Here is a 21,649-nt window from a genome sequence, read left to right on the forward strand (position 1 = left end):
AAACCCACGATTCTTTAAAGTTTGTTAACACATGTCACGTTGCGCATTCATCATATGTTTGCGTGTGTATACACATTCCCAAGGGGCAGCTTGGCTCTCATACAATGTTTTAATAACACCGTAAAATGCCATCAGGCAGCGTACATTAACCTTTTTGAAAGTTAGTCTACAGTCCGCTTAGAAAAAAACGCACAATTGGCAGTGTTCATTGGAGTTGAAGAAAGGTTAACAAAAAGTACACATTGTATGCAGTATTTATTTTGTCAATCACATATATGTCTGCAGACTCAAAATTACTGATTAAAAAGACTAGTGATTAAATATTATGTTTCCCATTTTTTTATAAATGGACATCTATATCAAGCAGTGGGTACTCGGTCGTTTGGTCGCCGGTCTTTTGGTCGCCCGGAAGGTTATTGATAATTACCATTTAAATCGTTGTTCAAATTCCCTAAATACAAACTGTGAATTATTATTTAGTCATACTTAATGCCCTATTAATTATTAGGCTATTATTCCTCCTGGAAAAGACAGCGATGGACGTCAATGGCGAAACGGCAAAAATTGCACTAAAATGGGGTAAAATCCACTTCCTAGCAGCATTTAGTGATTAAATACAAACACTGGAGCTTAAATACAAACAGTGGAGCTTTTCAGATATCAGAACCTGGCCCACAATTGAAATATTTAGGAATATGGCCATATTTTACTCACCAAAAATCATTTTTAGTTGTACACAATATCCATCCTCCTTTCTTTCTTCCTTCTTTTCTATCACCATCGAAGCTAATGCTGAAAGTCGAGCCTGTCCTGTCGTATTTCTGGCATAGTCCGTCTTGAAAATGGCTTTAAATCAACACAACAATATATTTGCTTGAGCAGCTCGCTCCAGATACAGTTTGGTAGCTCTGGCTAATAACTAGCCAATCATAGTTGGTGAAAGCGATGATGTATCCCTATGCCTGCGAGAAGGTAATGACGTATCCTTACGCCTGCGACAAGGCATTGTGGTGTTGCCAACTCGAAATCTGATTGGTTAAAGCAACAGTCTTATCGACGCTTGTTTAATGAAGCAGAGCCTGCAGAACTGATTGTGAAGGCCTTGAGGCAGATTTCTGAACCTGGCAACAAATAATGGCTGAAATGTGATTGGTTAAATGCTTCAATATGAAAACACACATCTGGAAGCAGTGCAACCAGGGGGAAAGGAAGCTAACAGACAATTTGGAATTATTTAATTAAGTATTGATGGACAAAATATATGATTCAGATATTTCTTAGGCCAGCAGAGAAGGCCTTGAAGGTCCTGATGGCCCGCCACTGGTAGATATCAGGTACACGTGTGAAAATTTGACCTGTAACTTGACCGGTAAAAACTACTTGTAACAACAAATCTTTGCACAATAAATAAGAGCCAGAATGACAGCAACATATTATTCTCATAATATGAGAAAGGCCGCTAGTCACACACAGTTGACATTTGATAACTTTACCGGGGAAAACAACTTTCATTTATTTTTATGCAAATTGATGACAATGATTTATACAATTTGTTTATTATAATTATAAGGCATTGATCAAGTGAATTGACATGAGCTGTCGAACTACAATAAAGACACAAATATATCTACAGTTTACTTTTTCCACACATGCACACACTACATTTAGCATATTAAAAAACACCTTGCATCTGTTGTAGGCCAAATAAATAAGAAAATTACACAACATTGGACTAATTCACAAGCAGCACTATACACGCCAAAGGTGCCCAGTCAAGTTCAGTCAGACAAACAAATACTGTAAAAAAATTGCTCTGGAGTTCACTTTAAAAAAATCTTTACCATAATTTCAACTGAGTGGTTTATAAGAAAGGCGGGTTAATGTTTTCAAATGAAGTTGCAATATAAAATGTGGCTTTTCCAATAATCGCCACATTTGCCATCACATTGTTTTGCATAACAAACATTGATTGCATTCTAACCCATTCTACATTACAAAAATCACACATCAGGAAAATAGAATTCACAATTCAAAAAGACAGCACATCTTTTATACACTGTTGTCTTCAAGGAATCCTTCATAAAATACTTTATACGTAATAGTACATTTAAGTCTTCTTCAAGACGTCTTAACTCCTCTGGTCCATGATGCAAAGCGGTATCATGTGGAGTGCACACACCCTCGTGCTCACTTGACTCTCACCAAGTTGCAGACCACCCCATGCCATCAAAGTGTCAAAAACACATTCAAGTGTAAGCTCAAACTGTGCACTGGTACAATAATGTCTCTCTTGTCCATTCGAATTTGGTATAGTTCACTTGCTCCACTTTCTTGGTTCCTGTCCGCAATGTCACACGCTGATAAAGTCACCTAGTGAGGCCAAACACCTGTCCTGTGGCGTAGAAATGTAGCTGAAGTTGAATGCCATTATCAAGTCGAGCCATAAATCTCTATTGAGAGGTCAAGCTTGAAATGTGCTTCCAGATGACAGTATGAAGCCATGAAATCGCATGCAAGATGTTGCTCATGCTATATACACAGATGAGGACACATATCATGAGAATCTAGCGATTAATTGCAGTGACATACAAACATGTTGCCATTTTTTATACCCACAAAACCTGCTATGGTAGCAGGGGTATTTAGAATTTGTATATTCACTGTATTTTTATGTCTAGTTGGCATCTGAAAGATTGTTTTTTGTTTAGCCTCTTTCTGGTACTGTTTTTTTTCTTTCTTTTGTGATGCAATTACAGAAACCAGTGATGGCAAACAGGAAAATGTGACCAGACAATCTCAATTAGATGTGCAGCATCTCCGTCCTGGCAGCTGCACTACAGGAAGCAGCAAAAGTCGAACAATAATCTATGTCTTCTGAAATGTGGGCCATGACCAAGATGAGGAAAACCGGCTATGGACAGTTCTGTAGAAAACAGGTAAAACAACATGAGCAAGGATCACACGGACACGCAAAACGAGCTACATTTGAACAATGAACATTTTTTGGGCACATACTGTTCCATGGAAAGAGCTGATTTTTTTTTTAAATACTGCAAGACTAGCCGCACTATTTGGCCCTAAACTTGACAGGGATCTGCATCAAAATGACTCTTGGGCCACTCTGCATGCACATCACCGTGCGAGCTGCGCAGAATCAACAAATCAAATCAACAATGACGGTAATGCTTGGATAATGCATGAAGAAATTAAACCAATCAAACCAAAAAGCGAGTCAAGTTGTTTATAGAATGTGACTTACATTTGTTGTGCGCACTCACATAGACTTAACACTAGTTTTATCGCTTTGTGGAGGACATTTTGCCTTTAAAATATGCCTTCACTTCTCTGCTTTATCTCTACATAATTATCAATATTTTCAAAGGCTTTCAAATGCATTTACATAATTTATGTTTCCAATATTTAGCGTAATTATAGTACAAATTTATAGTAATAGTGTTTTTTTAGGTATAGAGCACATGTGTCAAAGTGGCGACCCGGGGGCCAAATCTGGCCCGCCGCATCATTTTGTGTGGCCCGGGAAAGTAAATCATGAGTGCCGACTTTGTTTTAGGATCAAATTAAAATGAAGAGTATAGATGTATGTTAAATTTCCTGATTTTCCCCCTTTTAAATCAATAATTGTAATTTTTAATCATTTTTTTCTGTTTTTAGGTCAAAAATCATTTTGTAAAATCTAAAAATATATATATATAAAAAAGCTAAAATAAACATTGCTTTAGATCTATAAAAAACTGAATATTCAGGGACTTTAATCCAGTTAATTTAATCCATTTATTAAAAAAATCTAAAGATTATATCTAAAATGGTCCGACACCCCTGGTATAGAGACTGTGACTGGTTAAGATAGCAGTTAATGCCGATCAAAATACAAAATTACTAAACAAATAAGTAAAGAAATACAATTCAGATCAGTGATCTCAAACTCTTGGCGTGGGCCAATTTAATTTTGCAAGCTTTTACTCGACGTGGGAGTTGTTTTGCACGGCACTCGGCTATTTCTCTTTTCTTAGATAACTTCCAAAACAAGCTAGCATAGCTTTATCAAATCTGTTTTTTTAATTTTACGTACAAAGAAATACTACTTTTTTTAATCTGGGGAAAAAAATTGCCTTAATTGTGTTTAATCTGTGAATGGTAATTGGTTTTGGTGTACCGTTTTCGGACTTGGTTTTGGGTTTCTAGCAAGAAATTTAGTTTTGGTGCATCCCGAATTATAAGTGTGCGCAAGCAGTAACAATATTGTAAAAAAAGCTTATCGTCCAAGTATAACTGATGGCAATTTAGGGCAATCAACATGCTATGGACAATTTTATCAGCATAAAAATCTAACTCAATAGAAATTTCTTTTCAAACTGTTCTCCAGTCTTATAGATAATTATACATCCCGTTTTAAGAGTGGCAAGCAGTGCCATACCACCTTCCTGATGTATGGTCTTCAAACCAGAGGTGAGTATCAATGCATTACATTTACTTGAGTAACATTTTAAGGACAAAAATGAATTCTAAGAGTAGATTGACCACACCATACTGTTTATTTTGATTTGGGTAGATGTGTGAAGAAATGCTAATCTTACTACATTTATCTACACTGTTACTTTTTTCCTCTTTATACTACATTAAAATGATTTTTGCCACAGATGTCCACAGTGGCTCAACCACTTTCACTAATGAGAAAAACACAGGACTCTATTATAACAATTAGGTGTAACCAGTGGCGGTTTTCTGACCCTGGCAACAAATAATGGCTGAAATGTGATTGGTTAAATGCTTCAATATGAAAACACACATCTGGAAGCAGTGCAACCAGGGGGAAAAGCAATGAAAGGAAGCTAACAGACAATTTGGAATTATTTAACAAGTATTGATGGACAAAATATAATATATGATTCAGATATTTCTTAGGCCAGCAGAGAAGGCCATGAAGGCCCTGACGGCCCGCCACTGGGTGTAACATTACGGTCACATGACTACACACAAGCCTTCAATTGAATACTACGACCATGTGGCATGTTTAAAGCGATGTATAAAAAAATATATTTTTATAAAACACTTCTGTCAACATTTTCATTTCTCCGAAAGTCCATATTTCAAACTCTCCCAGTTTTCAATTGGCACTGATGCTATAGAAAAGGGGAGTTATGTTTTTTTTTTAATTGTTATTTGATGGTAGAACACTAGAGGGTACCCATGCCACACCTTGGAATGTATACAAAGCATGTTTTGCTAAGCCGACAAATTTTGACAAACTTATTTGTTGTTGTTGAATTTGTTAACTTGTTTATGATTTAGTCATTCCAAAATTTGCACATCATTTGATCATTTTCTTTGTCGGACTTCATTGTTTTCAAAATAAATCAGGGATGAGAAGCAGTTACTCCGTACTTAAGTATTCTGTTCACCGAATACTTGTCTATTTTTACCTGAGTAAATTAATAAGTAATATTATTGTGAAGAGACTACCCTTGCTTGAGTAAAAAATATTTGTTTCTGTGTTTTCTGGTTCACACATCAAATATATTTAACCGGGACGGCTGGCAGTAATCATCAATCATTCACACCCAGCACTCCTAAAATGGTTTGACCATCTATTGCTGTCAATCACAGCAAATTAGTTAAAAAGTAGGTTTCACGGTGTACCCTTCAAATGAATATATACTTGGGTGTCTCTTTGCATCCAAGAGTAGATAGAAAACGCTGTCAAATGAGTCAAAAGTAGTTTCTACTGGGTATCTTTTAAATGAATTCATGCTTTGATGCGCCTAAACATCTAGAAATAATAAGAAAACAGAAGTGAATTAGCGTTAAACACCGTACCTTTCTTGCTGCCTCCATTATCGAATGTCTCTAAAGAGCTGAAAGATAAATGAACAAATAGCTCAGACCAGATAAAGACTTGAAGACAAATGGAAGGAACAATAGAAAGAATAAGGAAACTTGGCAGTCATCCCTCACACAATCACCAGAACACAAATGTCGAGTGTACTTCTTTGTTGGGACTCACACATTCTACACAAACATTGGAAGCACACAACGGCCTTTCATCAAAAATGGCAGTACCTCCCACGTACTCAAGCAATAATCTAGCTTCCTAAAGCAGTTCCTTTCAAAGCCCTTGACTAAAATGATTGGATCAATGATGAGAATCAATAGGAAGCATGTGAGTCTTTTCCCTGCTGAAGTCTGAGCAGGAGGGAGACCTGTCATTGTATTTTGTACATTTGGCTGCCAAGTATGTTTACTGTGTGGGGAATGAAGCTTTCTGGATGCTTGAACTAACCTTTCTCAACCAAAAAAAAAACCCAAAGAGAACAGATGGAGTGGATGATATTGATGTTGTTGGACTGCTCTGGTCAAATGTCTTTGTGCTCGTAATGGAGCCCAGCAAAGCTAGAGATGATGTTTGTCAGCTCCCTGCCAAGTCGACTAGGCTGCGGGGTGCTGTGGCAGCCATGTCATTTCATTGTCTTGTTTATCTCATCTCATTTTCTCATTTTCCAAACCGCTTTATCCTCACTAGGGTTGCGGGGCTGCTGGAGCCTAAGCCAGCTGACTTCGAGCTAGAGGAACGGGACACCCTGAATTGATGGCCAGCCAATCGCAGGGCACAAGGAGACAAACCGTGACCGGACGTTTCGTCGAAAGACGTTTGGTCGACCGGACGTTTGGTCGCCGGGTTCGCTCGCTGTCAAATTATGACAGTTTACTGTTGATATTTTGATATTTAGATGTTAAACTCTCTCTCTCTCTCATGATTATAATTTTGAGAGCTGGTTTCAACCGTAACAACCCGGCGACCAAACGTCCGGTCGACCAAACGTCCGGTCGACCAAACGTCCGGTCGACCAAACGTCCGGTCGACCAAACGTCCGGTCGACCAAACGTCCGGGGACCAAACGTCTTTCGACGAAACGTCCGAGTACCGAGAGAAACAACCGTTCACGCTCACACTCATACCTAGGGGCAATTTAGAGGGTCCAATCAGCCTACCATGTCTTTGGAATGTGGGAGGAAACCGGAGTTCCCGGAGAAAACCCACGCAGGCCCGGGGAGAACAGGCAAACTCCATACTGGTGGACCAACCTGGATTTGAACCCAGGTCCCCCACTGTGAGACCGACGCGCTAACCACCCAGCTGCCAGGCCGCCCTGTCTTGTTTATTTGTTTATTTTAAAGCAGCTTGGCAAAAGAGCTGCCAGAATCACTTCTGCACTCTTTTATTGGCTCACACTTCCACCGAGTATAGTAAAATATGGCGATGATGAAGCCCATTTTTCTCATCTTTCCCTGGTTTTAAGCCTAGAGTGCAAATTAGTCTTCTATTCTTCTATGTTGGCAAGTGGAAGGCCCTCATTTTATATTTTGTGTCTGAACTCGCAGTTTAGGAAGCCAAATTCAGTCATGATGCTTAAATCAAAGTTAAATCACAGTGCAGAGCTTATTCACAATTGACAGGCACAAACCCAAACCGTGTCCTTTTGGATGGAAAACTAAGAGAAATGGGGACCCAAGTCATAAAAAATGATACTTATTGGGACCAATTAGCACTTTGGTTAAGAATACGGCTTACAAAAGGTAACAATGCTCTTTCATTGCTATACAAATCATTTTAACAATACTAAATTACCTTCGCAAGAAACTACTCAGTTTAACAATGAACAAATTAGAGGCAGTTCCATTTTATAGTATTATATTACTTAGAAAGCTATGAAGCTGCCATTTTTATATGTATAAACATTTACAATGTGCAAGTTTTTCCTGCTCTTAACATAATCAATATTACTGGTAACTTTAGTTCAGAGTGTTATTACTTTGTCATTATAGTTTATTTGCAATTACAATTTGCCAGTGGTCTGCTCTGGTGGAAATTGTTGAGGTTAAATCACAAGATGTGATAGTTGACTATACATTAATTGCTTTTGTTACAGATTTTTTTTATTTTCAAGATGTACTTAACCCTCCTCTTGTCCTCATTTCCTGTATACACCCTGTGGCCTTCATGAAACGTCCAATATAAACAGTTTAATTGAATTTTAAACAGCAAATTTTATATTGCTTCAAGAAGCAATTTGTCCTTCTCAATATTTTTAAATACCCTGGTTGTGTCTTCAAACGTGTATTTTTATAGCTTCTTAGAAAAAGAAAAAGAGTTAAGTGCATTTTTATTTATCCCAATGACTAAAGTTTCTTTATATTTCTTTAGTGAACAATTGAATTTACTATTAAATATTTATTTAATATTTTCAATTTTTCAAAGGCATAATTTTTGTCAAGAAAGACACAACACTATTGTGGGAAAACTTGAACTTGGTCAATTTAAGTTTTTTTTTCCCAAAGCCAAAAAGTAATATTAAACTCATAATACTTAATACAATAGCATTGTTTGTTTAACGGTAGTGGTAAAATATTACCCAACATTGTGTTACAACAGGGGTTGGAAACGTGTGGCTTACAAGCTATATTTGTCTGTTTTAATGAGCGCACCTGTCTCTCCATCGATGCTGAAATGTTATGTATTGAACCGACTCGCCTATAAAAACCAGCTGCTCGTTTGCGCATTGACATTTTTACCTTGGAGGAAAAAAAACACTGTGCAATTATACGCTGCAATTAGGCGTCCGCCCTTGGCGTAACTGACGGTTTCCCAAAGATTTACTTTTCAACAATCCAACCAATCCTGTGACCTTATTGGCTGCAGGCAAGCCAAATTCATAATAGTCTAGCGAGGGAAACCAACAAACTGGATACAATCTTGTTGTCTGGAAATCTATCAAAAGTACATTGGCGATGTAGTGGTAGATCTTTTTGGAATTAATTGTAATAAGGACTGTGGTTGAGGGTTTGGATCACCTGTTGAATGGAGGACCAAAGCTGCCAAAATTAAAAATAGATAAATGAATAAATAAATAGAAGAGAAAATATAACAACCTACGGACCAAAGATTAAAAATACATAAGGAAATAAATACATAAATAAATCAAAGTAAAAATAAAAACAAATGTACATTCTATAAAATAAGTAAGTGAAGTATAAAAGAGATTAAAAAAATAAAGATAAATCCAAAAATATTCACAATACGAGTAAAGAATTTATTTAATTCTCACTGTTGAACTGTTCACCTAGTGGTTGATTATTAAGGCTGCTAATGCTATGTGGATACTGCGAGATAACGAACAGCAGTATGCTAACATGGACGCCACTTGTTTATGGTAATTACGAACATTAACTGCAAGTGTTAACCACTAATGCTAATTGTTGTCTAGAAGGCTTTCTGTACTTATTTTTTACAGATATTGATTGATATTTAATTTATATTTATTATTTTATTTTTATTTTTGCATTCATCTTAATCCTGTGGATACTGCGAGCTAACGAACAGCAGTACGCTAACATGGACGCCACTTGTTTATGGTAATTACGAACATTAAGGGCAAGTGTTAACCGCTAATGCTAATTGTTGTCTACAAGGCTTTCCGTACTAATTTTTTTACAGATATTGATTGATATTTAATTTATATTTGTTATTTTATTTTTATTCCTGCATTCATGTTAATCCTTATTTTTACTTTGATTTATGTATTTATTTCCAATATTTTTTTTCAGGTATTTTGTCATTTTCAATTATTTATTTGTTATTGTTTGAATGTATTTTTATTTTGGCACCTTCAGTCCCCCAGATATATTTGAGCATCAGCGTTTCTGAATCAAGCAAACAAAATGAAGCTGCCAGCTCTTGCTGTGATTGAAAGCAGTGATTGGTTGGTAGACTCACAGAAGGCGGATCTTGGCTGAAAGCTGCTACGCTGTTCCGCATCTCATTCTCACTGCCACGCAGCGGTATCAGTGACACGTTACCGTGACGCGTGTCCGGCAATGCGCGGCTCATGCGGCTTGGCTGGAGTCCGTCCTGGGGCCAAACGTCGCCATCATTCTTTAAAAGCCAGCAGAGGTGTGAAGCACATGACAACACAGTACAGAGTGAATTATTTTGACACCAGCTAAACCCACAGTTTTATGTGGCCATTGCCTTTCATTCTTCAAGCATTTTTTGATGGTAATTCAGGTGACAACAGCTTATAAATCAAAAAGGATTTTCTTGTCTTAACTTTTGTTTTCTTTTCCACAGGTGAAAGGTGAACACCATATTTTTCAAAAACAGATAGCCAATTGTCATGCTGTAAGTTTTGTGGGGAAAACAAAAACAGGAACATTATTCTGTCTTATAAACGTGCTTCTCACAGTGTAAAGAATAAAGGAACAAACCATGCAATGTAACACTATTGAGAACAGATATCAATTAACTTATTGGGATGGGGAGTCTAACGAGCCACAGCTTACAGTTGTCTGTTAAAGTCTGTAAAAGTTACAATGAGTGTTCAAATATGGATTGGGACACCTGGCCATCATTTTGACTGTGTGTGCATGTGTTTGTGAAAGAGAGTAAGGTCAAACCTGAATGCTCAAAAAGGTAGCGTACCACTCCCTCATTTCTGGCTGGGTTTCACAGCAAAGATACCTGCACAAATAAAAGCCGATAACCTTAACAGCTATCATTGCAAAACCAACGAGACTTTCCAAAATAAAAAGAAGCAAAATTAAAGAATACTCTCTGCCTTTCAGTACAAAACATGTGTCTATGAGTTCACTCGAATACTTTTTGCATCTCAGGTTGTTGTTACACAACCTCCGAGTTAGGACCCATGCTGTTGTGCTGAATAAATACTTTTTAATTAAACATGATTTTGGCTTTGAGCACATATTTTGAATAAACATTATATATAGTTGATGAGCTCTAGAGGAAAAAATACAAAGGTTTTGTACAAGCCAGGCCTCAGTTACAGCCCCCATATGTGCAATATGCCAGATTTAAATCATTGCTCATTCAATCATGCAGCAAGATACATGGACGTCACTTTATTTGGTAAATAAATACAGCAAACACATATTTACCGTATTACGCATAATCTTGTCATGCAGCAAGATTGATGTTTTTTTCCCCTGCTTTTGCCCTCCATTATATGAAGCTTTGGTTTCTAACTTCATCTATATGTTCTTATATGTACCTAAACGTAAACATAAATGTATGGATATACATGTCTATATGTATATGTGTATATGTATGTTTGTATATATATATATATATATATATATATATATATATATATATATATGTATTTATATATGTATACATATATGTATATATATATATACATACACACACACGCACACACATATATATATATATATATATATATATATATATATACATATACATATACATATATACATATATACATATATACATATATACATACATATATATATATATATATATATATATATATATATATATATATATATATATATATATATATATATATATATATATATATATATACATATACATACATATACACACACACACACACACACACACACCTTTTTTCCCCACTTACATTTAGGCAACTTAGAGTCCAATATTAAAACTCCAGTTTTCAAGCCCAGGACCTTTGACTGTGAGGCAGACGGCAAATGTGCTAAGGCACTAGTTTAAAATATTCAAAATATTCTTAAGACTCTTTTGTCTATCATTAAGGGCCATCAGAGATTCATTAACCTTCTCCAATGCGCATGCACTGGTGTGTTTTTGCCTTGAGGAACATGGGAAAACACCAGGAAAAAAAAGAAAAAAAACATTCCAATCACGCCAGTAGCACTGCCATTACTAGAGAGTTGACATATACCGTTGTTGACAGGGTGTATCGACCATACTGTAATAGGAACGCACTGATGCAAACATGGACTAAAACACAACATACATGTATAGTGGAAAATGTACTGTATGCAAAAAAATCACGGATGCAATATAGCTAATAAAGTAGTTTCATGAAAAAAAATCCAAGAGATCCTTTTTTGGTATATTTATCTACCAATACAAAACGACGAGTCAGACCGCCTATACACATGTGACCAAACTATGAGCCCACACATAAATATTTGAAAATTAATAAAACCGAGGAGGTAGCATATGTAATGATGCACTATCCTATTACTGGAAACCCTAATGTGACAGATTTGTTTAATTGTTAAGGTAGGAATTTTAGTTTCTCTCATCAGTCACAATGCATTTTTGTCTTTTACAGAGTATAAAAATATATGTCCCATTGTGCTTCTCAATGTCATTTATTGCTGCTTACCACTGCTGTCGCTCAGCCTTCTCTTGTTTCTTACTCTCATAGATGACTGTCAGGCCCCAACTGCAATCAGAAGACCAGACAAATTAGTTCAAGAGCATGTCATGTCATTTTTGGGTCTAGCCTGCCCCCTATAGGCAATTTTAAACCCCTGAAGTCAGCAGCAAATATTTGGAAAAATGGAATCAATTGAAATTCATTCGCTGATGTATTCCAGAGCGAAGTGTGCTGAATTAATTAGCATATTTTTGCTTAGGTGATACTTAATGGCAGTCTCTGTTTCGACAACGAAGTCCATACTTTTTCTCCGGGGGTCCCAATGCAGTATGTTTATATAATAAGCATCTCATTCGTATACCATTAAGAATTAACATGACTACTGACAAGTACAAAAGTACTGGGACACCCATTCACATTACATTCCCTGTGGAGAGCAGCCACATTTGCCTGAAACGTGGTACAAAGTCGAACTTTTTTTCAGGTTACAAAATACTAATATGCAAATGACAGTTCGAATATACAAAAACAAGTACCTGTCAACCTCGGCCAATTGCTGCCTGTATTAATAATTCCAATTCCCCTTATTAAGGGATAATAAACCTTACAAACAATGCAGCACATATTTACTCACATAAGGCACACTTAAGTCTAAAATTTTCCTCAAAGTGGAGGGGATGTCCAATCATTGGCGCACCTTTTATATGCACTAAATTCAAGATTTTGTAGATGTCGCTGACAGCTTGACTGTCTGGGTACGGTGCTTGCTGACATGCTATATTAATACAGTGGTACCTCGACATAAGAGCGGCCCGACATACGAGAAATTTGAGATACGGGTAAAATTTCGAGCAAATATTTATCTTGAGATACGAGACAAATTTTGATATACGAGCAGACAGCGGACGCGAGAGGCTGCTCATAAGAACATCATGGGCACTGTCTCTCTCCCCGCAACTCCCTTGTGTAATGTCTCTCTGGTCGCAACTCCCTCTTGTAATGTCTCTGCGAGCACAGGGCGGAGCGTTGCATTTTTTCAGTGTTTTTTTTTCCCGTTAGTCATTGCGAATGGCGAGGCGATCGCTAATACGAGAGTTATATATACTACTCGTTGGCAAGTGGTCGTGCCACAGAGTACTTTCTTTTTATTATTGGTGTGAATGAAATAAACGAGCCCTGTTATTCAACGATGAAAAACAGTCCATTCTGCCGAAGCACCTTTTCTATGGGAAAAACCTGAAATTGCACCGGCAACTGAGACAGCGCCCTACAGGCGTGAAAATGTATAACGTATATAAAATAAAAATAAAAATCACTTTCGATGGATCACTTGTAGCTCCGTTAAATTGAGGCAGTTTCTTCACAACATTCACAATTTGAAAAAATCCAGTTTCTTATGAGCTATTTCTGGAACAAGTTTGCACGCTATTCATTTGGTCATTGGGGGCTATCAATGGGCCCCGTGTTGGACACCCCTGTTTCTACATCGTAAGTCACAAAATGTTTATTTGGACTCTCACCATGTCGGAGCACGGAGCTTCTTCTTGATACCAAGGAAGATCCTCAGGTTCCTGACTGGCCAATCCCGTTCCGGACGGTTACTCTGAGAGAAGGAAGAGAAAGGAAGCTTGCATGAAAAAGCATTGTTCGTGTTTGCATGTGTTTTTGTGCTAGACTTACTCTGACTTCTTTGTACATTCGCAGTGAGCTGGAGTTGAGGATGAAATATCGGTCGTGGAAACTGCCTGAAGACAGCCCCAGGCCCAGGATGCTTCGTTCTTCTCGAAATTTCATCATGCCATGTTTGGATGGATCAACTTTATTGGCTGGAGGGTATAGTAGACACTTTATCAATGTTAAATTAATTATATTGTAGATTAATTTGGGAGGGGGTCTGTTGATTCCAAAGTTGCAGTCCATTTTTGTTTATATCTTATCCCCACAGCTTAACCACTTGCTTTTTGTCAAAACTTGTGTTAACTTGCACCCAATTATAATTACACTACCCATATCCATAATAATGTAAAATAAATAATGTAGTCATGACCCCCCCAACTCACTTTGATCTTGTACTTGGGGAGGACACTAGCTAAAATTGGTACTCCTCTGTTCTTCCAAGATGGATCACAATGAAATTTAGGAGTCATATTCTAGGTATGTAAACACATCAATCCTCAGAAGCCGATTTTTTTGTTTCAGGTCAGATAAATTACATTAATTAATTGCAGGATGAAAACTGATAAGTCCTCTTTTATTCGTGGACGGATCACAATGATATTTGCTAGGTATATTCTAGGTATGTATACGCGTTGATCCTGAGAGGCATATCTCTATTTTTTTTAAAGGTTTGCATACTTGCATCCATTTATTGCAGATAAATTCTACCTGCAGTTTCCAGTTTAGCCACTAGAGTTAGCCAGGCATTCATTCATTCTTTCATTCATTTTCTGGACCGCTACACCCATATCTAGGGGCAATTTAGACTGTCCAATCAGCCTACCATGCATGTTTTGGAATGTGGGAGGAAACCAGAGTACCCAGAGGAAACCCACGCCGGCCTGGGGAGAACATGCAAACTCCACACAGGTGGACCGACCTGGATTTGAACCCAGGACCCCAAAGCTGTGAGGCAGACACGCTAACCACTCATCAGCCGGGCCGCCCCAAGTTAGCCGGGCAGTTGTAGCTAATTTTGAACTTGTTAAATAAAACAAGTACAGTATTTTGTTTAAATTTTAAATATACCTGCTAGACCAAACTCAACAAATACCATGTGGAATTTTCACAACAGAGAGTTGCTGTTTTAAATTTTGTATGTTTGAAAAAAATGATGATAGATGGGAAGTGATGAAACCAATTGTTTACCTAGATAGATGATCATTGCTTCCATTGAAAAGTGTTTCTTGATGAGAAGATGGGAGTCGGTGCCAAAGGAGTGAAGAATGGGTAAGACTCGCTCCCGATAATGCAGAGGACGTTCTGTGAAAGCAGTAGAGGACTATTGACATGACCAGATAATGTGATGACAAGTGGTTGTAGAATGCCAAAAAACAGCTAACCACTAAAGACAATCATTTACAGTAATGTTCTACAGCAGGTTTCCAACCTAACCCCAAACTAAACAAACACATCAGTGTAAAGTGTAGTAAGTAACTCAAAATAAGTCATAATTTATGCCATTTTGTTTTGCACAACAACCACAAAAAGTCTGACCAATCATTTTTGTGTGACTGATATTTTAAGAGTTACCAACAGGTTTTTTGGTCAGTCACCAACAAAACAATATTGCATCTTAAAATGTTTGTGATATGATTAATTTGTTACATTGTATAATCTCATTAACGCACCAATTTCTTCCTTGTCGATGACCTCCCAGCAGTTCCAGTACTCTTTGTCCTTAACAGGAATGTTGCGCCTGTCCAATATCTCACAAGTCAATTCTGCAGACGTCATTGATGCGGGGATCTGTAAAAACAGAACAAGTTGTCACATTGAATCAAGGTGAAGATCCCTCTTCTTTTATGGAACAAAATACAGTGTTCTTTAGTCCAGGCTACCTTGACATGTTGCTCTGCAGTTTCCTTCTTTTCTTCCAAGTAAACCGTACAGATGAAATGCCCACCAGGTTCTGTGCTCTAATGGTATCAGTAGGAAGGAATAGAAGAAAAATACAGAACTATGAGAAGGATTTCATGGCTCATGCAAAACTACAGTAGGGATGCATCAGTCCCAACAACATTGAACATTTTGTATGGTGTTAAATGCTGAGACATATGCGAAGAAATTCAGATTGATACAATGCAGCACAGAACATGGAATATACACAACAACAATTACATGGTAATGACTCACAGGAAATTTTGTGCTCATTTTTTCTCGCACTTGGATGATAACTGTGATCTCTTCCAACTGTTTTTTCAGCTGTTGTTCATCCACCTGCAAAAAAGTATCTGGTTACCACCACTGTGAGAACAAGCCACTCCTATGTGGCAATAAAAAGTAACATTTGTTTGATCAGCTCCCCAGGCTACTCAGAATTAATCCCTTTCTGCACATTTCTGATTGTTTGAGATTGGTAAATGGCATAAGTAATTTTTGTGGGGTGTATGGAAATTTAGATTAAAATATCATCCCAACTTTATAGACTTTTGAACGAGACTAGCTGAACTGAAGCTAAAGGTCAATTTATGGTCAGGAAAAATCCACAATAGTACAATGTTTAAGCTAAACTAACTGACACAGGGATTCCAAGAGTTTCCCATTGCACTTTAATATGATCAAACAAAACCACAAAAATCAAAAGGCAGATCAAGCCCACCACATCACTTGGCCAGTGAAAGTAAATTATTTTCTCTGAATTCATGTTCTTTGCTAAGGCAAATAGTCGTACCTTTATTTAGGAAATTAATTGATTCCAGAACTTTTTTTATAACATGAAAATTTCGTAAGAAGAGGTGTACTTTTTATATAAATTCTCTAATTCGTTCCACGGTCCTCACACAACTGCCAACTAAACCCTTTAAAGTTGGTCAAAGTGTCCCAATTTTGTATGAAAGATGTAAGAAACACAAAAAATAAGAAAAATGATAAGAAAATGCTTTATGTCTTAAAATTAATATAATGGCCAAAAACCCTGTGAAAATGTGCCCTGTGCTGCTGAAATAGTTCCCTCCGCGGCCGTTATATTGGGAGACGAAATATATGAAACATCTAGACCCCTAAGGTCATTAGTCTTCTGTGTGTTCCAAGAACAAGAACAAGAACAAAGCAGGGTGAGGCAGCATTTACTAACAATGACCCTCAACTTTGGAACAAGTGACCTGAAGGTCTGAAGTGTACTCAAACTTTTAGCTCCTTTCCATAAAAATAAATAAATAAAGGCTATTCTTTACCATAGTGTATTCATAATTGCCAATATAGTTCAAATTTCAAGTTATAGGACTTGCTTTTTAATGAATTTTTAAAATGTATTTTCCATTCCTATTTCAATCGTCTTTGTTTTTACCTTTCTTGATAATCTTATGGCTCTGTTTTCATTTGTGTTTTTGGATTTTCCAGTGATGTTAAGCACTATGAATTATCTGGAGTTGAATTGTAATGTACAAATAATTTTAAACAGTTGTTGATTCTAGTTGGCAGATGTAATGGCCCTCAGAATAAAAGTGACCCGCAACAATGAAGGCTAATACCTATCTACCAGGAGTTTGAGTTTACCGTCTCTGACCTCAAAGATTTGCGTGTAGTAGTGTATAAGCTCCTCGATGGCACGGCCTGCTGTGTAGTCCTTTCCATCTGTCTGGAACAACGTAGGACCAAACACAATGGCCAAATTATGGAGATTCATTTGGTTCAGCTCAGAAAACCGCTGCACACTAAAACAGAAACAGTAGTCAGGAAGAGGGTGTATACATATATTAAGCTTTCACCAAATGTCCATGTGTGATACTCACCAATACAAGTGATTGATAAGGGCCCGTAGCGTCGCCCTGTTAACACTTGGCAGTTTTTTCAAAAGCGACTGATATTGGGAGATTTTCATACGTTCATCCTGAATGGCTTGATCAAGAAACAAAGTTATAAATATACAGCACACATTAAAAAAAAACGTTGTGACCCATGTGAATCTTACCAGATGTTGTAAGCCAGGTGCCGCCATCTTCAGATGTGAAGAGTCCTTCTTCTAATTCCCTGAAGAAGCGCTTGAGTGTGTTGGAGACATCATCCACCTGGTGCTCACCTTCTTTTAGACGGAGGCTTCGGGCATCTTGACGAAATCTCTCGCACAGAGCTGCAACACGCGAGTTCACGCCGCTCTTGCGATATATGCCCTCGGATGTTAAGCCTAAAAAAAAAAAAATCACATTCAGCCAAAATCCACACTACTATTACTTGTAGGACTCTGTGTAAACAAGGTTAGATACAACTGCTAAAATGGTGTCAAACTCATTTTTGTGACAGTTGAATAAATGGATAACGTCATTGTAAACTTAACTATCTTGAATTGTATACTGTAAATGAAATTGTTTCAGAAATTTTCCAACATTCAAAGAGTTACTCCTTTTTTGCAAAGCAAAGATGTATCATCAATGTTTATGTACGTTTGCAATGTTCATTTCTTGTATGCATTTATTTATATAATGATGTTGGATGGATTGCTATGTTTTCTTTTTCCATATGTCCACCTACCACATTGCGTGATGTAGTCAATGCAGCTGTGCACTATGACTGGTATGTCTGTATCGGTCAGCTGCTGCTGACTCAGAGTGTCTCCTCCACTCCCTGCAGCAGACTGTATGGCAGCACACCAGCCAGCAAAGTCCAACTTCCTCTCTCCCTCTATGTACAACGTTCTTGGTGGGAAGAGAATGGAACAAAAAAAGTTAATGGACAAAAGGATATAAAATGCAAAGAAATTTAATCCTACTTTGGCAAGGAAATTAAATAAATAAAAAAAAAGGTTTAGGTTAGACCTTTATTTCATCCCGTATTCGGGAAATTTGTTGGTTGCAGTAGCAAGACAGAGACAAGACACACAAGACATTGTAGACCTAGTTAAGAAACTGCTCACCTTCCCCTCTCCACCAAAACTAACACCTCATTGTCTTGCTGGATCGCTGCAAAATAAAATATTCACAAATATTATTTAAAAGCAAATGCACGATAACATGTCAGTGCTTGAAAGATAAGAAGAAATGCATTTTACTCACAGAGCTCATTCAGTTTGCGAAGGTGTATCTCTTCTTCCTGGCTGTCCTGAAGGTAAGCATGAAGGGTGGAGCCCACCAAAGCAAACCAGCCCACCTTTGATGTTTGCAGGTTTAGGCCATCCTTACATTTAAGCCGCCCGATTCGCTCAAAGCCTAACCTCAATAAAGGTTCAGCTTTTGCTGGGATAAAGCACTAAAATAAAGCAAAACACAACAGAGGTACTTTTTTTGTAGAATTGTGCTTATATAAACCATTAATAACCAATGTTCTTCTCTAAAAAGTAAAGACAAAGTAAAGTATTAACAAAAAGGCTACAACTACTTATTTCTCTATTTGTGGTGGAGAATGGGTGGAGGTCATTTTAGTGTAGTGAGTTCTGTCATACTGTCTTGATGGCTAGACAGCCAGGACCCATAAACATACACATTACAATTAAAAGAATTTTCCACCACAACTAAGTTGGACTTAATATATATGGTATGGTAGTGAAAATGAGTAAGAATGCTTGTATATTGAAATAAAGCTTAGTGTAGAGAAGATTAGTCATGCTAAGTAGTAAGCTGCATTTCATTAAACTGAGACATGCAGTCTAACTATGTTTTTTAGGTGTTTTTTTTACATCCTCTAGTTATTCTTACACTTGGTTGTAATAGTGTTAAGCAGCAGCGGGAAGCTCTTCAATCCCAAATCAAGAACCATAGTATAGCAACATGCCAGGCTAGCCTGTTGAGGTTGCAAGTAACACTCCAGTTTCATATTTTTCCCCATAATATTTAACTTATTTCATATCATTGACGACGCTGGGTGTCCAATTTATTTTAACGGCGAATGGTCATCTTTCAGTGCCACTGACGTGTAATCTATTTTCAATTCACCTTATTTCATTCGCCTACCCAAATCAAAATGGATTGGACGTCTAGTATCGCCAGTGGCGGCTAATGAGTTAAATGAGTGCCCTGTAAGGGTTTAAATTAAATAAATCATAATTTGTGAATGAAAGAGTTAATGATATCTACATTCATGCATATGTTTATAAAGACTTCCAATATTTCTAAGAGAATTCTCATTTGAATTAAAAACATTGTGCTGTGCTGTAGATAAAATAGTAAAGTATTTACATTTATTCCCCATCATTCTGAACAATTAACTAGTTACCTTTGCAATGGAATTGACCCATTCTTTGTGGCTGTTTGGGTCATCCGTGCCAAATAGATAGAGACGATCTGATTCGGAGTAAAGCTCAAAAGTGTGTTCATACCTGCAAAGATGAAATAGACAAGGAAAAAAACATGTTTGAAGGGTTTATTATGTGATCATATGAAAGTAACAAAATGCAGGTGGGTGTGTTCATACCCATGTTTCTCAGGTGCATCCACAGCCAAGCAAACTATTTCTGATGCTTTTAGAGCACCATTAGGATTAGAGTTTTTGTCACTCTCATAGTAGCTGAAAGTGCCATCATTGAGTGTACACCAGCGACGACTAAACTCTGCACACAATTGAAAAAAAATACAATAAAATAAAGATTGGTAATCCACTGCATGTTGATAAGATCTGACACTTTTAGTTGGTATTTGAAAAAAAAAGAAAACATTCCACCATGTTCTTATCATGCAGTATCATTGCAAACATTGCGATAGCAAAATTCAGAAAAAAGTAAAATTAAACATTTTTGACTGATGCAAAAAAAAAGCTGATCATTTAAGAAGGCAAACCCATTTAATATAGTGTATAATTCAAAATGTTTGTTTACTGAAGAGTGGGTAAACAGTGCATTGCAACATGACACTGATATGGCATTGACACTGTGATAAAACATCAACACTATTGCCGACAATTGTGGTTGGAAATTTACAGTACAGTGGTACCTCGTCACACGACCGCTCATAATACAATATTCTCGTCTTACGACGGAAATTTCGATCGAACAATTCGCCCGTCAAGCGATCAAAATTTCGTGATGCGACCAAGCCAGGTGGCCATGGCACTGTCTTTTTTGCATATCTTTCTTGTATAATAATACTACGAGCACCGAATGAGTTCTTCAGACGAGTTGCGACCAGGAAACGCACAACGCATGCTCGGGAAAAAGAGGGATTTCTGGGTAATGAAGTATACTCGTGCACACAACGCTGATAGGCGCTGTTCAAAGCAGTTGCGACCAGACCCATTACAACGAGGGAGTTGCGAGTCGGTGCCCCCGATGTCCCCACGAGCAGCGGAGCGATCGCTAAAATGTACTACTACAAGACTATTTCTCGTTGGCAAGTGGTCGTGGGTTATCCTATTGTGAGGACATTTGTGTGAATCATTTTCGGAATATTTTGAAGGGAATACGTAGTACAACAGCAAACAGCCCATCGATAGCGAACGTGAGGGTGGAGGCGTGGCAAACCGCCAACCCGGAAAACGAAGGTAACAAAAGATTACAACAAAATTAGAATTCAGTTTTGTGTAAAGTTACATTAAACGTATGTTTGAGTGTCTGTATATATTAATCCAAGTTAATTTAAATTTGTTTGTTCCGTTTACGAGTGCGTTATCGTGGGAAAATAAACGAACGCTCCACGCCCCCAAACGTCTCTGTCTCCTGTCGGCCAAATCTGCCCAATTTTAGTTAGATTAAACACATTTTATTACTATTAAACCACTAGTTATGTGTTACTTTGTTAATAGATGGCGAATTAGAAGAAATAAAACATTTTTTCCAATCCAATATCCTGTTATTGGTG

The 21,649-nt window shown here is 37.4% G+C and overlaps 1 protein-coding gene across 4 annotated transcripts in view; it reads right to left on the reverse strand.

Annotated features, from left to right (window-relative positions):
* Positions 1-1,539: 1,539 nt before the first annotated feature.
* arap1 (ArfGAP with RhoGAP domain, ankyrin repeat and PH domain 1) overlaps positions 1,540-21,649 on the reverse strand; it is a 58,434-nt gene continuing 38,324 nt past the window's right edge. For 2 of the 4 annotated variants that reach the window (XM_077611251.1, XM_077611254.1), the window contains 19 exons: positions 20,271-20,406; positions 20,073-20,175; positions 18,917-19,109; positions 18,778-18,823; positions 18,396-18,559; positions 17,839-18,051; positions 17,660-17,765; positions 17,434-17,581; positions 16,062-16,145; positions 15,767-15,844; positions 15,557-15,674; positions 15,075-15,188; positions 13,890-14,035; positions 13,730-13,812; positions 12,216-12,275; positions 10,471-10,534; positions 9,791-9,949; positions 5,836-5,873; positions 1,540-2,923 (listed from right to left, as the gene is read on the reverse strand). In XM_077611251.1, coding sequence (XP_077467377.1) covers positions 5,853-5,873; positions 9,791-9,949; positions 10,471-10,534; positions 12,216-12,275; positions 13,730-13,812; positions 13,890-14,035; positions 15,075-15,188; positions 15,557-15,674; positions 15,767-15,844; positions 16,062-16,145; positions 17,434-17,581; positions 17,660-17,765; positions 17,839-18,051; positions 18,396-18,559; positions 18,778-18,823; positions 18,917-19,109; positions 20,073-20,175; positions 20,271-20,406 — 2,036 coding nt within the window. In that variant the 3' untranslated portion in view covers positions 1,540-2,923; positions 5,836-5,852. The remainder of the gene's footprint in view (positions 2,924-5,835; positions 5,874-9,790; positions 9,950-10,470; positions 10,535-12,215; positions 12,276-13,729; positions 13,813-13,889; positions 14,036-15,074; positions 15,189-15,556; positions 15,675-15,766; positions 15,845-16,061; positions 16,146-17,433; positions 17,582-17,659; positions 17,766-17,838; positions 18,052-18,395; positions 18,560-18,777; positions 18,824-18,916; positions 19,110-20,072; positions 20,176-20,270; positions 20,407-21,649) is intronic. The other 2 variants (XM_077611253.1, XM_077611252.1) reach the window with 2 other exon arrangements.

Source organism: Stigmatopora argus, chromosome 10 (assembly GCF_051989625.1).
Source record: "Stigmatopora argus isolate UIUO_Sarg chromosome 10, RoL_Sarg_1.0, whole genome shotgun sequence".
NCBI lineage: Eukaryota > Metazoa > Chordata > Actinopteri > Syngnathiformes > Syngnathidae > Stigmatopora > Stigmatopora argus.